At 36.6% G+C, this 17,167-nt stretch overlaps 1 protein-coding gene across 2 annotated transcripts in view; it reads left to right on the forward strand.

The window, feature by feature from the left end:
• Positions 1–17,167, forward strand: part of FECH (ferrochelatase) — a 46,387-nt gene that overhangs the window by 18,149 nt on the left and 11,071 nt on the right. For both annotated transcript variants that reach the window (XM_043975303.1, XM_043975302.1), the window contains 5 exons: positions 3,851–3,970; positions 5,800–5,948; positions 11,489–11,623; positions 13,817–13,923; positions 16,805–16,903. In XM_043975303.1, coding sequence (XP_043831238.1) covers positions 3,873–3,970; positions 5,800–5,948; positions 11,489–11,623; positions 13,817–13,923; positions 16,805–16,903 — 588 coding nt within the window. In that variant the 5' untranslated portion in view covers positions 3,851–3,872. The remainder of the gene's footprint in view (positions 1–3,850; positions 3,971–5,799; positions 5,949–11,488; positions 11,624–13,816; positions 13,924–16,804; positions 16,904–17,167) is intronic.

Genomic DNA, 17,167 nt, shown 5'->3' on the forward strand with positions numbered 1-17,167 from the left:
TGTATATATATGTGTGTGTATATATATATATCTATATGTATATGTATAGATATATATAGATATAACCTATATCAGATTACCTGCTGTCTAGGGGAGGGGGGGGGGAGGGGAGGGAGGGAGGGAGAAAAATCTGAAATTGTAAAGCATGTATAAACAAAAGTTGAGAACTATCTTTACATGTAACGGAAAAAATAAAATATCTCAAAAAAAAAAAAACACACAGAGTGATGTGAGTAGAACCAGGACAATTCACAAAATAACAACATAGTTAAAAAAAAAAACAACTTTGAAAAAACTAATCAATGCAGTGACCAGCCATGCTACCATAGGACCAGTGAGGAAGTTTTGCTACTTACCTTCTGACAGAAGTGATGGAATCAGGATGCTGAATGTGATGGATTTTTTTTTTTACATGATCAGTATGGGAGTTTGTTCTGCTTAACTATGAATATTTGTTACAAATGTTTTGGTTTTATTTTCTTTTTCAATGGTGAGAATGTGAGACAGAAAAGTGATTTTTAGTCATTTAAAAAAATTTAATTTTTCAAAAAAGCAAAGCCACAGATAGTGGGAAATGAAATACTCAATTTGGAAAACAACAGATAAGCCAGTTTGACTAATGGAGTAAAGTAATATGAAATCGGACTAGAAAGATAAGTGGGAGTTGGATTGCTATAGGCTTTGGGTGTTGGACAGAGGAATTGGTACTTTTTTCTAGATGAAAGAGGAAGCCACTGATTTTTGAGTAGGTGAGTGAGTGATATGGTCAGATATGTCTTAGGAATTTGACAACTCTGTGTAGGATAGATTGGAGAGGGGGAGAGACTAAAAGCAGGAAGATGAAAATTAGGAAGTTATTGCAATAATCCATTTCAGAAATGATGAAACTTTGAACTAGGATATAAGCTGGGTAAGTAGAGAGAAGGGAACAGAGAAATCCAAAAGAAGTTGAAGTTGTAAAATTACCAGTATTTGCTAATTGATTGTATATTTAGGGTAAGGAAGAGGGTAGACTCAGGGATGACTCCAAGGTTGAGAACTGGATAACTAGAAGGATGATGGTATCCTTAAGAGGATTGGATAACTTTGGAGAGGGTTTTGAGGAAAATATAACAATATCCATTTTGGACACTTTGAGTTTGAGGTTCCAATAGGAGATAGAGAGGCCTAGGGGACATTTCATAATGCAGAACGCAAGCTCAGGAGAGAGTTCAGGGCTGGAGATATAGATTTGGGAACTGTCTGCATAGACATATTTGGTTTTTTTGTTGTTGTTTTTTTTTGTAGTGAGGCAATTGGGGTTAAGTGACTTGCCCAGGGTCACACGGCTAGTAAGTGTTAAGTGTCTGAGGCCGGATTTGAACTCAGGTCCTCCTGACTCCAGGGCCGGTGCTCTATCCACTGAGCCACCTAGCTGCCCCCTGAATAGACATATTAATTAGAGCCATTAAAGCTGATATCATCATCATCTTAAGAGAGAGAGAGAATCCTAATAAACTCTGGATTAGTAGATGGCAGCAGGATGATGAATTCAGCAAAGGAGACTAAAAGGTCAAAGGAGAAACAAGAACAAGCAGTGTTTACCATTGTAGAGAATATCAGGAAATAAGGATTCAGAGTGAAATTAGTATAACCTTGAGAAAAATTTATGCAAGGACAATGACATTGTAAGGTAAAACACCTCACCAATTCAGTAACCAACCATGTCTTCAGAGGGGAAATATTGAAACATCTTAGAAGTGATGGACTACATAATAGGTACAGAGAGAGACACTGTGTAGATTCATTTTGTTTAATTATACTTAATTTGTATAAGGGTGTTTTTTTCCCTTTGCTTTTCTCCATTTCAGTTTTTTTATTGGGGGAGGGTAGGATAGGGTGGCAAGGTCAGCAATATGATGCCCTCTCCTAAAAGAGGGCCACTGAACCATTATTTTTAAAAAGCACAGAAGAAAATAAAAGGAGATTCAGAAGGAATCACAGGGAAGCAGGACAGTTTTGAAAGTAACATGTAGAAGTATTATGTACTTTAAAAAATGGGCAGTTTTAAATAGAGACTTGTGGTTTTATATAGTTGTCATTTTATATTCTCTGTGTTCCTTCCATTGCTGTTTAAGTTCAAAAAATAAAATTTGAAAACAAAAAAAATTAATTGGCCAACAAAAACATGTTGGTTTTTTGTTTTTTTAGTGAGGCAGTTGGGGTTAAGTGACTTGCTTAGGGTCACACAGCTAGTAAGTGTGTGTTAAGTGTCTGAGGCCAGATTTGAACTCAGGTACTCCTGACTCCAGGGCCGGTGCTCTATTCCACTGCGCCACCTAGCTGCCCCCCGACAAAAACATGTAATGGAAGAGTAGAGAAAACAATAAAAAAGGCATGTGTAAATTTACTAGAGGTTCTTGGAACTGGTATTAATTACTCTGTGATCTGTGTAAAATATCTGGCAACCATATTTTGTACAAGGAAATTTTATAGCTGGAGTCATATGCAAGAATGATGACTTGGCAAAAAATAGCCAATTTGAGATTTCATTGAATCATCATGTATTATGAAGCTGTTATCTTGAATTGTAGAAAGGACAAAGATTGCTTAGTAAATCCCCAAGATAAATTCATCTCTTCATAGTATCTTTTTCTAACCAATTTTATATTTTTGACTTGACTTTCAGCCTCAAAAGGGCTGAAATACACACTGAGCCTCATTTCAGTTTCAATGGAGAATTGGTTGTATTCAACCTCTGTATGTATCCAAGATTTTTCATATTCAACCTGGGCTGAAGGCTAGTACCTTACAGTGAATGGATTTCATGATAAAGAAAGTACAGAGTTGGGAAAGTTGATGATAGGAAGTGATGGAAACTTGATGTGCATTTTTTTATTTGTTTGTTTGTTTGTTCATTTGTTCGTTCATTTGTTTTGTGGGGCATTGAGAGTTAAGTGACTTGCCCAGGTCACACAGCTAATAAGTCAAGTGTCTGAGGCCTGATTTGAACTCAGGTCCTCCTGAATCCTGGGCTGGTGCTTTATCCAGTGTACCACCTAGCTGTCCCTTGATGTGTATTTGTTAACATGAATAATTGTGTTATGCCCAAAGAGCTATAAAACTGTGAATACTCTTTGACCCAGCAATACCACTAGTAGGTCTGTATCCCATTGAAATCATAAAAAGGAAAAAAGGACCTACATGTACAAAAATATTGATAGCAGCGCATTTGTGATAGCAAAGAATTGGAAATCGAGGGAATGCCCATCAGTTGGGGAATGACGAAACAAGTTGTGGTATATGAATATAACGGGAATACTATTGTGCTGTAAGAAATGATGAGTGGGCAGATTTCAGAAATACTGGGAAAGATTTAAATGAACTGATGCTGATTCAAGTGAGCAGAACCAAGAGAACACTGTACACAGTAACAGCAATATTGTAATGATCACCAGCTGTGATAAACTTAGCTCTTCTCAGCAATACAATGATCCAAGACAACCTCAAAGAACTCATAATGGAAAATGCTATCTGCATCCAGGGAAAGAACTATGGAGTCTGAATGCAGATCGAAGCATACTATTTTCACTTTTTTTTTGCTTTTTGTTTTTTCTTTCTTGTGGTTTTTCCCCTTTGTTCTGATTTTTATTTTCACAACATGACTAATATGGAAATATGTTCAACATGATTGTACTGTATGACCAAAAAAAATAGTTGTGGTAAATGAATCTTTATATATTAATTCATATTTTTATACAAGAATTGATTTCATATATCCCATTAAAGTTTGGTGAGATAGAGGTAGCTTAAGTATATTTTAAGTTCTGAAGGAAAATAACATTTTTATGCCAACTTTTATTTTAAATAGGAAGCCTAAAACTGGAGTATTAATGCTAAACATGGGAGGCCCAGAGACACTGGGAGATGTTCATGACTTCTTACTGAGGCTTTTCCTGGACAGAGACCTGATGTCACTTCCTGTACAAGAGTAAGATATCCATCTCTCTATAACCTTCTCTCTCTCTCTCTCTCTCTCTCTCTCTCTCTCTCTCTCTCTCGGCTTTTAAGCATATTCATGTTTGCTAAGGAAAGCACATTATTTTTATCATGACTATTTTAATGCAGTTTTTTTCTTTTGGGAGGGGATGGAGATGTTAGTAGAGCTGTTTTATTATTTAAGTTGTTAGAAAATGACATGAGAAGATTTCCACATAAAAAGAATGAATTGTGGTATATCTTCTTGTCTGACCCTTTCCTCCACAGAGAGCATCCTCTCTGCCTTGTTTAAATAAATAGTCCCAGAAACCCAAATTCAAATTGCCTCATAAATAAATCTGTTATTCACTTCATATCAGTTTAAGAAACATTTATTAAGTGTATGTGCAAAGCACTGTGCTTACACAGGCATATCCTCTTTAATTGGTTCTGTGAAAGCACATTAGGCAAGACATCATTACTGGGAGCAACTGTTTAATAGGAACAGTGTTATAAATTTCACAAATGGATACTCTTTTAAAGGGTTTTGTTAGAATTTCTTAACAAGGTTGTGAAATAATGTTGGTTGGACCAGTGTTAAGTGGGGCATACCTTTGTAACTAAACTGCTTCCTAGCTAAATATTTAGTAAAGCAGTGGTTGCCACTCACTTTTTTTTTTAAGTAATAAAGTATTTTATTTTTTTCCATTACATGTAAAGATAGTTCTCAACTTTTGTTTACACAAACTTTACAGTTTCAGATTTTTCTCCCTCCCTCCCCTCCCTCCCCCCTCCCCTAGACAGCAGGTAATCTGATATAGGTTATATATATATATATATACACTTAATAACATTAATCCTATTTCTGCATTAGTCATGTTATAAGAGAAAAAATCAGAGCAATGATGAAAAACCTCAAAATAGAAAAAAACCCAACAGCATCAAAAACAAAAGAAATAGTATGGTTCATTCAGCATCTATACTCCGCAGTTCTTTTTTTTTTTTTCTTGGATTTGGAGATCCTCTTCCATCATGAGTTCCCTGGAATCTTCTGTGCCATTGCATTGGTGAGAAGAATATAGTCCATCACAGTAGATCAACACTCAATGTTGATGATACTGTGTACAATGTTCTTCTAGTTCTGCTCATCTCACTCATCATCAGCCCACGCAAGACCCTCCAGGTTTCTCTGAACTCCTCCTACTCATCGTTTCTTATAGCACAATAGTATTCCATTGTATTCATATACCACAACTTGTCCAGCCATTCCCCAATTGATGTTGCCACTCACTTTCATTGTGATTATGTAGGTTTTCAGGGGCAGCTAGGTGGCGCAGTGGATAAAGCACTGGCCCTGGATTCAGGAGGACCTGAGTTCAAATATGACCTCAGACACTTGACACTTACTAGCTGTGTGACCCTGGGCAAGTCACTTAACCCTCATTGCCCTGCAAAAACAAATATGTAGGTTTTCAAAAGTTTGTACAGAGGGCTTGTGCATAGCTTGACTTCCCATGTTATAGCTTTTGGTATATTGAGGAACCAAAATAAGAGAGCAACAATCCCCCAAACTGATCATTTGGTCTGGAACTACAGTCAGGTGTGATTTCAGGGTGTGTTGCCAGAGTGGCCCATGCAGCAGATGATTGTCAGACTGTCTGGCTCTGCTCTACTACTCTGGGCTAAAAGAACTAACTTTTTCCAGTGACCCAGCTATTGGATTTTTCAACTTTATCTGGTCAGTCTCTTCTTTTTTGGTTTGTTTTCTTTCTTGGGTGAAAAATGTTTCTCAGCCTGCCAGGGTGAAGTAAAGTCAACTTACCTGAATATTGAATGATTTAGCAAACTGGCTCCATTCATCGCCAAGCGTCGCACTCCCAAAATTCAGGAGCAGTACCGTAAGATTGGAGGTGGTTCACCAATCAAAAAGTGGACTACCAAGCAAGGAGAAGGCATGATAAAGCTTCTGGATGAGATTTCTCCACATACAGGTACCTTGTTAATGAAATATATGTTAAAATATTTCAGAAAGGTTAAAAAATTGCATAAAAATGTAATAAGTGTATGCCTCTGTGTGTGTGTATGTGTGTGTGTGTGCATTACCACACATATAAACACAGATCTTATAGTGTGTTTTGCTGGGGAAGGAGGATGGGAGCCCTGAACTCTGTTATTTATGGAGTTAATACATATACTTTAGTGAATATTCTTCTTTTTGAGTTCCTACAATATAGATTTTTTTTAAATGCCCGGATTCTTGGTTTTTGAAGGCACTCAAAGGCTATATAAAGATAAATTGCATCATAGAGAAGAATCAGTGGCAACTAGATGGTGTAGTGGATAGAGTGTCTGGCTTGGAGTCAGGAAGACCCATCTTCTGGAGTTCAAATCTGGCCTCAGACACTTACTAGCTGTGTGACCCTGAACAAGTCACTTAATCCTGTTTGCCTCAGTTTCTCATCTGTAAAATGAGCAGGAGAAGGAAATGGCAAACCACTCCACTTTCTTTGCCAAGAAAACCACAAATGGGGTCATGGAGAGTTGGACATGACTGAAAAATGACTTACCAGCAACAAAAAGGGAGAAAATCCCAGCCTCAATGAATAAAGGATTCTTTGTAAGGGCAATAAATTGCCTTTGTAAGAAATATATAGGATGTGTGTTACAGTTGTTTTCTTATTTAGCCTACAACCTTTTCCTTCTGAGTAGACCCCTAACAAAATTAATGTTTATAGCCAAGTTATTTTGGCATCATTTAAACCATGACCACTAGTGAACTACTACTTCCAGGATTAGGTGACATAATCATTTTAAAAACATTTATTAAGTTATAGTTGTACATGCCACTGTAGTAGACACTGGAAGGAGAATGTTGATCTGTTGTGCCAAGTGATTGCTTATCTAAGACATTTAATACTGGCACAGATGTATATATACAGGACAATAGGCTATATAAACATTTCACCAAATCATGAATAGGTAGAAAATATACCAGGTGCAGGTCAGGGATAAAAGCATTTCAGGAAGTGAGGGCAAAATTATTCCATAATGAGACATTCTAGCCATGCAAGGTTGGATTGAGGGAAAAGGTCAGCTCTTCTTGGACCAAGCTGAGAAGACTTCAGTCAGCCTCATCAGGTATGACACTTTAAGAAGCTCTTTTTTCCCTTTTGTGTGCGGTGCAGTAGCCTCCTGGCATATCAACTCACTTGGAAAATTGTTCAGTCGCATTCCTGGATGTTAGGTGTGTTTCTTGGCTTTAGCCGTAGCTCAAGGGCATTTCTTACACAGTTCTGTTTCAAATGCCACAATGCATCTTCTTAAATGTTGGGTGAAGGAGGTTTGGCTGACCTCCACTCACACCTACTCGATTGGGAATGAACTCTGTAGTCATTAACAGTTTATCACTGATAAAAGGTTTAACACAAATTAGATCTGCAATTACTATGCTGTCTTCAGAGGAAAGTGGAGGCATAAAGTGCCATTTTTATCTGTTTATGGGTTACTATAGCACCCATCACCATAATAGTCTCAAACAGAGTTGTCAGGTACAAGCAAAGAGGTCAGGCTAGAATATAGATGAGGGAGAGAAGGGTCTTCTCCCTCACCACGGGGACAAAATGATTAGACATCCCGGATTAGACAGGACAATCTTAGATTTCAGTTTTCTGTCCTTTATTACAGTGTCCCAGGAAATGTCCTGTAGTAAATGTACCTAATCTGGGATAGCTCATCGTTTTAACCCATGTTGTGTTGCTGCAAAGAAAAAAATGACAACCTTGTAGATGGGAGGATTAAGTCAGCATTATTGTCTCTTTCTTGGAAAATTTTACCCTGATAGGAGATATTCGTGTAATCATCACAATAATTGCTGTAAAGATGTTTGACAAATACTATAAAATATCACTTATTATCTCTAAATAGGAAAGGTATTTCCTCCTTATTTTTTATTTAATTTAGCCCTTTTGAGGTAGATGGGGGTAGAACTGTATCAATGAATCACAAAGTTGTTAAGTGAATGGCTAGTCACATAACAAGTTGTTGGTAGAACTGGGAAAACTTTTTTTTTTTTTTTGTGCGGGGCAATGGGGGTTAAGTGACTTGCACACAGCTAGTAAGTGTCAAGTGTCTGAGGCTGGATTTGAACTCAGGTCCTCCTGAATCCAGGGCCAATGCTTTATCCACTGCGCCACCTAGCTGCCCTGGTACCAGTATTTTTAAAAATATATTCCTACTATTTGGGGAAACAGGTATAGCTGATAGCTTCCATGGACATTTTCAGACTTGTCCTAAATCTTTGGAATAAAATGCGTGTGCGTGCGTGCGTGTTTGTGTGTGTGTGTGTGTGATTAGTGTTTCAATGAATGAATGAATGAAAAAGTGTTTATTAAGTATTTACTGTGGGCAAAGCACTATGCTAATGGCTGGGATACAAATAAATAAGCAGATAACCTCTGCTCTTAAGAAGCTCATATTCTTCTAGTTGAGACAATGTTATGTATATACACATGCACACACATGTATATGTATAACATATAACTCATACTTATGTGTATATGTGTTATGCATGCACACATACATGCATGTATACAGGTGTGTGTATATAGTTTCAGCTGAAAGTCAGATGGAAATGTCTAATGGTCCTTAGCTTTCAGTGCCAGCAAAGCGGATGACAGTGCACCTTCTCTAAAGTCATTTCCACTGATAAGAATGTATTTGTTTCTGGTTTTGACCCATTCAACAATGCCAAGGACTTTCTTTTCTATATCTTCAGTATCTATAGTTATCGGGGGTGGGGTGAGCTTAGGAGGGGAGGTTAGCCCTTACAGAAGCAATTTTGAGGTCTCATCTCCATAGGGGTTGCTAAATAGGATGATGATTTCAGGGGCTGTGCCTGAAGCTGGGAGTAGTCTGTGAGGCACTGCTTTTCCCAGGACTCTTGGATTTAGGATCCTCTATTGTCTCTATCAGTTTGAGGGGGGGGTAGTGGTCAAAATGGTTTGACTTTCCTGGCACATGCCACCTTCTGGTTCTCTCTCAGGGTGCCCTCCTGGTTCAAGTGTAGGAGAAAAATAGAAAGTCCAAATAACAAAGTGCTGATTAGCAAAAGAAAAAAAGCTACTATTGCACATTTGGTTTATTTTGCATACTGTGTATGTTAAACATAAAAATAGCAAATTACACTACTTTAAATTTTTTATTCAAAGAATTTTACAAATTAAAATCTAAATTAATAGTTTTGTGTAAAAAATTCACTTTCTTTATTTGCTTCTTGTTTCTTAGTCATAGTTATGATCAAATAGTTTAAAGGTTGAATTTTTACTTGGCTCTTATGTCACTTAATGGATGTTATATTTTGTCATTATATTCATTAATACTCATGAGCTTTCTGACATTTTCTTCCCATTTCCCTCTGTAATATCCACAAAGTTAAGCCAGTCTGTATTGTTCAGGGTCCATAATTATATATGATTAGCATTCACTGTAATGTCTTAGACTAGCCCAGTCTAGGAGATCTTACAGTTACTTTCTCTAAAATAGGTTTTCATGAGTTCTCTTTAAATTGGTGGTTCAGGAAGCATTATCTATTCTTTCCAGTGTATTTGGCTCTCTCTAACTTCAATATGTGGTTACCCACCCTGCCTTTATCTGTCAGTGCAGCTTCCACACCTCATTTAGTCTGCATCATTTGGGGAACTCCCCTGACCTCAGATAGTTGGTCTACAATTTTCAGATGCTTGGCAGGTGAAAAGCAAATGTTAGCAAATGGTTGATGACCTGCAACATTCAGAGACTTTACAATGTCAAACTGATCGTCATCTTGTCTCAAAACAGATTAGAAAGCAAATCCCACATAAATCTGGGCTGTAACATTTCAAATCATCTGGAGTAACTGAAAAATAGGGACTTAATGTTATTTTTAAAGGACAGTTAGCACTTTCCTTATTAACCCCGTGGTATTAGAACAATCATTCATTTGTATTTCATCTTACGGTGCGGTTTCTCCTGGTATGACTGAATGGCAGCTCACTATGGCTTCTAACTGAAATAAATTATTGTGGATTATGTTAACTATAGTATTTCTTGATGATAATGTGTGTTGCAGTTTCTCACTTCATCCTTACAATTATCTTGTGAAGTAGCTCATGCAAATATGATTAGTTATTTTATAGATGAGCTTAGGTTCATAGAGGGTAGGTGACTTAGGTCTGGTCATACTAAACAGGGCCCTAGACTTGAACTCGAGCTCTTCTGCTATACCACATTTCCTGTCAGAGACATGTATGACTGGCTAGGGCCTCTTGAAGTGATTTATTACATTTTATTGGTCATGATCGGTTCTTTCAATGCAATGAATTCCTCCCAACAATCTTTAAAGAATGATACTCTGTACACTCCATTGGTGACTAATTCTGTTTCCTGGCAATATGCATCCCCAGGTTTTTAGTGGATTTTTGTGTAAGTAGGACAAGATCTTTGTTATTTCCTGGTGTCTAACTTTAATGCTCCATGTTGCAATCTAATTATTTGTTATGTTTTGTTTTTTGTTTTTTGGTTTTTTTTTTGGCAAGGCAATTGGGGTTAAGTGACTTGCCCAGGGTCACACAGCTAGTAGGTGTCAAGTGTCTGAGGCTGGATTTGAACTCAGGTCCTCCTGAATGTTTTGTTTTAAAATACTTTTCCTTCTGTTTGAAAAACAACCTTCTTTATAGTTGGTTACTTGAAATTTGCACACGTAAACTTAAAATCAGCACCAAGAAAGCTTTATTTGAATTACATTAGAAAAGGATGAGGAGGAACAGGACAAAAGGAGGTGGTAAGAAAGAGATGGTGGAGAGAGAATAAAAAGAGGTAGCAACAGAACACCAACAACATTCCCTTCAGATGTCACAGTTATTGATACTAGGACCAATGAGACTCTGATCTGTGGCATGTCACCTAATCACAGTGTGCATACATTTCTTTGCTTATTAAATTGCTGCAATGATTCTAGTCACTATCAGTATACATTGACCAAAGACCCTTTGGAATTTGACATCTTATTTTTGTGCTTATTTATATAAACTGATATATGTTTATGGGAGGAGAGAGCTCTTCAATTTGTCCCAGTTAATACCAGGTAAGCAATTGAAAAATTGAATTTAAAGAACTGTTATGAAAATTGTACTTTATTCCCAGAAAGTACAAATCAACAGCCAGTTAAGCACCAGGGAACATTATAATACCTTAGAAATTTCAACCATCACAGAAATTATATTAATCTTTTTTTTTTAATTATGAGAATTTCTGGGATGGCTAGGTGGTGCAGTGGATAGAGCACTGGCCCTGGAGTCAGGAGTACCTGAGTTCAAATCCGGCCTCAGACACTTAACACTTACTAGCTGTGTGACCCTGGGCAAGTCACTTAACCCCAATTGCCTCACTTAAAAAAATTTTTTTTTTGAGAATTGCATTCTGGACAAATCAATATGAAAAAATCCTACAAAAATGATTTTTTTCTTCTTTCCTCTCCCTTTGTACTTTTTAATAGCTCCTCACAAATATTACATTGGATTTCGCTATGTCCATCCTTTAACAGAAGAAGCAATTGAAGAAATGGAGGAAGATGGACTTGAAAGGGCTATTGCTTTCACACAGTATCCACAGTACAGTTGCTCTACCACAGGTGAGGGCATCTCTTTTAAAATGGGAGACTCGGTATTTCCCAGCCAAAATAATATGAGGTACCTGTGAGCCAGAATACTAAAGGCAAGGATAAATCACTTAAGATTTGAATGGCAAATCCAGCTTGTCTCCTTTAAACACCAAGAGTTCAGGTCAGTCTATTTGAAATCTCATGGTTCATCTCTCACGTGAGTTATTGCTTAGACTGCTGAGAATTACAAATGGTGAATTGAAAGTAGTAACTGAGAGCATTCCAATGCAGCTTTATAATAAAGTAGTAATGAACTTTGAACCACTTCTTATAGTTGTATAATAAACCTCACTTTTATTTCAACTTAGCAAAATTTCCAAAAGACACAGTTATTTCTATTTTCAAGGAAAAGATGTACATATTTGTCATTGTTCTTAATTTTGGAAATGAGTGCTGCTTCGTTTCCCAAGCTTGTGACTGTGGTGAAAGAGACTAATCCATATTTGGAAGTCTCTAACTCATTAATTATGGGAGAGTTTTGTCTCTTACGTAGCCATCACTCACATGGATAGTGAAGTTTTCATCTTGTTTCGTTGTCTTGGGGTCAGATGGTTGGCTTTTTGCTCTTAAACTGCTTTTGGACATAAAAACTCTTAAGTTTACCCTCTGCCTTAAATAGGCTCTAGCTACTGTGACATTTTAACTTTCTAAAGCACTAGTCACTCTTTTCAAAAATATCTGGGTCCCCAGAAACAAATATTAGATGAACAAATGGGTTGAATTATGGTTTCATTGGAAAATTTCCAGTTACATTTTCTGAATATCTGATTGAATATCATTGGCAAATAGGTTATATCTTCTGGGGGAGTAATCTCTACAACATTCTTTCACTAAACAAACTGAAGATAAGCATTTCTCTAAGAAAACTCAGTGTATAAAAATCCCAAACTTACAAAAGCAGGTAAATTTAGGTGCCAGTTATTTAAATTATAAAAGGTTTCCTTTTACAGATTTCCTTTAAATAAATAGGTCTTTTAGTGCATATACAAAAATTTAACTTATACTCAGTATTTTTATAACATTTATCACATGAAGCATGCCTGTGCTTCTAAGGTGTGAGATGCTCAGAAGGTGCATTAATTCTCTTAGGCCACTTGGGTGTTGTTCATCCACGGTATCTTTTAAACATTCACTGTTGTGGCAGAACCATAATGTCTTAATTCCTAATGTATTGATCACAAGCAGCCCTTTCAGTTATGTCTTTACCTTCTTACATAGTTCATCTAGTCCACTAAATGGGGCTCATCTAAAGGAGCTAATGCAGCTATTTCCTCATGCTCAGGCTAACACACATACCTGTACATTTTGTTGGAAGTGTACTTGTGTAATAACTGCCAGATAATATTTCAGGAGATAGTGCTCCCAACACTGGATCTGTTAGTTTAAATTAGATAATTCTATTCGATTGTACCCTGCTTTCCTGCATTAAACTCACTTTTTGTAGGTTGCTTTCTGGCCTGAGTAAATTTTAATTAAAATATGACAGTCATGTCTAGCATTTTAAATTGGATGCCATTCCGCTTCTTGTAGTTCTTTTATTTAGAATAATCAATAGATTGCTGGTGTGAGACATCTTAAGGTCACAACACAAGTATCATGTCAGGGTTGGGGGTGAGATTCTGAAGTCCTTCAGTCTCATGTGTTTAACCTTTGTCCCCATTGCCTGTTCACTTGGGCTAAGGGAGAATCATTTTAAGGTAGAGTCTTACAATTTGAGGATTGGGAGAGGAGCTTCATGTTATCCAACACAGATGTATACCAACACAGAAAATTTGTGAACTTCTTGTTAGGGTACCTGTACAAGAGATGGACTGTTTTGACTTACTCCAGAGTTTGTTGTTTCTTCCCCCTTATCCCCTTAAGTAAATTGACTATTCACAGATACCAATGTGATTTTTCCGAAAATGCTCCCAATTTTCGGAAAATATCTAAGTCCTAACTATAGCCTTCTTCACTGGGAGAGACCACAAGCGTGAGAGTCTATTGTAATTGAGCATATTTATTCATCTTCATTTCTATGTAGTTTAATTTATGCGCATTTTAAAGTTTTTAAATGATTATAATGATGCTAATTTGGCATAGAGCTTATAATTACTGACCCTACAAACTTCTTATTTATTCTTATTATGAAACATTTACTAATTACCTGTCTATATGTTTTAGGTAGTAGTTTAAATGCTATTTATCGATATTATAATAAAGTTGGGAAGAAACCAAAGATGAAGTGGAGTACTATTGACAGATGGCCTACCCATCCTCTTTTCATTGAGGTAAAAGAGAAGATTGCTAACATTGTTTGCAGCTTTAGTTGCTGATATTAATCAAGTTTTTGATTTCTCCTTGCTTTGTATAAGCTTCTCTTTTGAGTTTTAATTGTACCGCTTATTATGTTTTGGACTTTTTGCCCATTTGTTTAGTTTTTTGTTTTACTATTTGGGGAAATGTATAGAAATAATGAAATCTTTAGACTTTTATCTTAAAAACTTAATTAAGTTGCAAATAAATTCATTTATTTACTAGATTGTGAGCTCCTTTAGGGCAGGGACTCTCTTTTGCCTTTGTTGCTTAGCATAGTACTGGGCACATAGTAGGTGCTTAGTAAATAAGTGTTCATTAACTAATTTGTTCAGTGATCCACCTATATTTTCTTTAGTGTGGATCTTCAACATCTCTGAGTACCATGGTCAAAAAAAAGTATGTGAAATCATTAGGCCCTTATACAGAATCTTTAGAAAATTATATTATAGTGATTTTGCTTCTAAAGGACATACCATGATAAAGCATATATGTGATGGTGATTCAGTAGCAGAGAAATATTTACTAGTTTTCATTCTGTGTTACAGATTATGCACCTGACAGTAGTGAGACTTATTGAAGCCAGTGTCTTAGAATCCTTTGTGTTAGCATAGTTTGCTGGACTGTATTTGTGTATGCTGCTGTTGATAATGGTTACCAGACACCATACAAATGCGTTCTACTTTGTTCCATAAATGGAGGCTATTGCCTCTTAGAAAGTTCACTAGCTTTTGGAAGAATGTCAATTTAAGATATATAGTTTTAAGACTTTCCTATTTAAAATCCATTACCACTAGATGGTGCTCAGCATCATTGTGAGTTTGGGTCAGGATCCTTACAGAGTCTATTATATCCCTCTAGGTCATGTTGTAGGTGATGTAATAGGTTAACATAACAACACTTCATATCTAGGAACTAGGGCTTGATGACCATTTTAAGAAGTGAAGTAAAAAGAATGGGACTGATTTTAGCCACAAGGGACTATTTTGTATATCTGATTTCTTGACTACGTGCAGAGGGGTCTGTTGTGTTTAGCTTGAACATGAAGCCCAACAATGACTGCCTCCTCTGCCTGTGCTCTGGAGAGGTTTGTGATTCTGCAAGTAGGGGTGTTTTAGGTCAAGACTGACATGTGGTAACTACTGAAAGAGAGATCTGCACAGCATCTGCCTGCCCGTACTCATCTAGTGAGTAATTAGATTTGCATTAAAATTCAGCTCTTTGAAAAGGAGGGAAGTAGAAAGATGGAAAGGTCTCTTGACTGAGGAAGTCTCTGTTTATAAAATGAAAGGGAGTTTCAGAGGCATTTAGCTGCCCTACTCCACTGTGTGATTAAAGACTGAGTAGCTTTTTTTCTTTCTTTGTGCAGTTGGATTGCATATAGAAAATGCTGCCAGTGGAATTTTTTAGGTGATTGAGTAGCCCTTGTATTTGTCTGTTACTCTTTAATTTTGAGCATGGCACAGGTAATCTTAAACGATGATAAAGTGATATTTATCACTTGCTATTTCATAAGTGGTTTAAAGGAGATGATTTTAAAATCCCAGTTCATAGCAGACTTCATTCTTAGTGTTAAGATCATTCAGCAGAAGAGAAAAAAAAAACAATAAGCAGAAAAAATTAAACCTCATTTTCTGGTTTTGCAGGTACCTAATTTTTTTTTAACCTCAGGAATAACAAAATAAAATAATAATTCTATTAAGTTCACTAATAATATGGCTTAGTCTGTTGGAGTGAGTGATATCAATGTTACTTGTAGGCTCCTAAACAGAATTTGCAGAAAACTCCCTTCTTACCCTTCTGGTCACAGACAGCTTATGTGGGCTGCCTGATCTCTAAACACTGCAGGGGTTTTCTGTTTCACTGCCTGTGGCAGGTCTTACCTTGTGATAAAACTTTTTAAAGAAGGTAATTAATGAGCATTGAAAGGGGGGGCATTAACTCTTCTAGCCTTTTGGGGCTCTGTTTTTCACATTGAAGCTATAATTTACCTAACTATGCTCAGAAGTTCTGGAAAGGGGGCCACAAATCTCAGTATGTATTTAAGAGTTTAATTCATGGAGCATTGAATCATGAACAGGTATATAGATTACAAAAATGCACACGGTCTTGGCCAATTGGCCTTTCAACTTTAAAGAGGGGACAAATAAATGATAAAAGTGAATAAGAAAGTTGTATTTTTTGTTGAAAATTGAATTGATGAACAAAACTTTGGACTTGAAGTCAGGAGGCAGATATTTTGGTCCTGATACTGATTAATGAATGACTTTGGGTAAGTCAGTAGATTTCTCTGCATTGTTTTCCTCTGATGTTTGTGATGGAATTGACACTAACTTATTAGGAGACTGGTCTAGAAAGATGTCATAAAAATAGAAGAGTGTTTTCTTAATTTTTCCTACTCTTATTTCCTTCTAATGTATTTTAGTTTAATGTGATGTGCCTGAAAGCCAAATGAAAGAAGTTTTAGAAAGACCTGGTAAGCTGTTTTCCTGCTAACTGAGCAAAGAGATCTTAAAACAACTTCTCTTCCCCATATGTGTTTCCTCTCCATCTGGAAGTGTGCCCTGTACCTCCCGAGGGGAAGCAGACACAGAACGTACATTTTCAGTGAGCCATTAGTGAGCTTTAGAAGTTTCCCATCAAATTCCCCAGGCCCTTAAAACTGTTGTTATCTGTTTTGATGATGAACTAAAGGAGGAAAAGACTGTACCTTTAGCTGTCAAAAAATATCTTTTATTTGGTTTTAATGTTATCCTGAGAACATTTTGGTATAACTTATTTATTTCTAAAGTTTGTTTCCTTCACTTCTCCTGGCTTTCTTACCCTTTTCTTTTTTTCTTCTTTGTATTCACACAGTGTTTTGTAGACCACATACAAAAAGAACTGGACCTGTTTCCACCAGAGAAGAGGGGTGAGGTGGTTATTCTATTCTCTGCACACTCTCTGCCAATGTCTGTAAGTCATAGAAAAATATATTTTGTGAACTCAAAGAAAAGTTTATACATATTGTCTCCTTTTTGTGCTCAGTAATTATTACCTCCATTTTATCAACTTATAAAATCAACTTATCCCTAATAGCCCCTATGTTTATGGGCAGAGAATGATCTCCAAAACAGTCTTATCTGTTGGTACTAAATTCAGTTCTCTTTTACTGTCGGTAACCAGATTGGTCATCCATGACTAGGTATATTCTTAATATGTATTCATATATAATAAAAG

This window comes from Dromiciops gliroides, chromosome 1 (assembly GCF_019393635.1).
Source record: "Dromiciops gliroides isolate mDroGli1 chromosome 1, mDroGli1.pri, whole genome shotgun sequence".
Classification (NCBI taxonomy): Eukaryota; Metazoa; Chordata; class Mammalia; order Microbiotheria; family Microbiotheriidae; genus Dromiciops; species Dromiciops gliroides.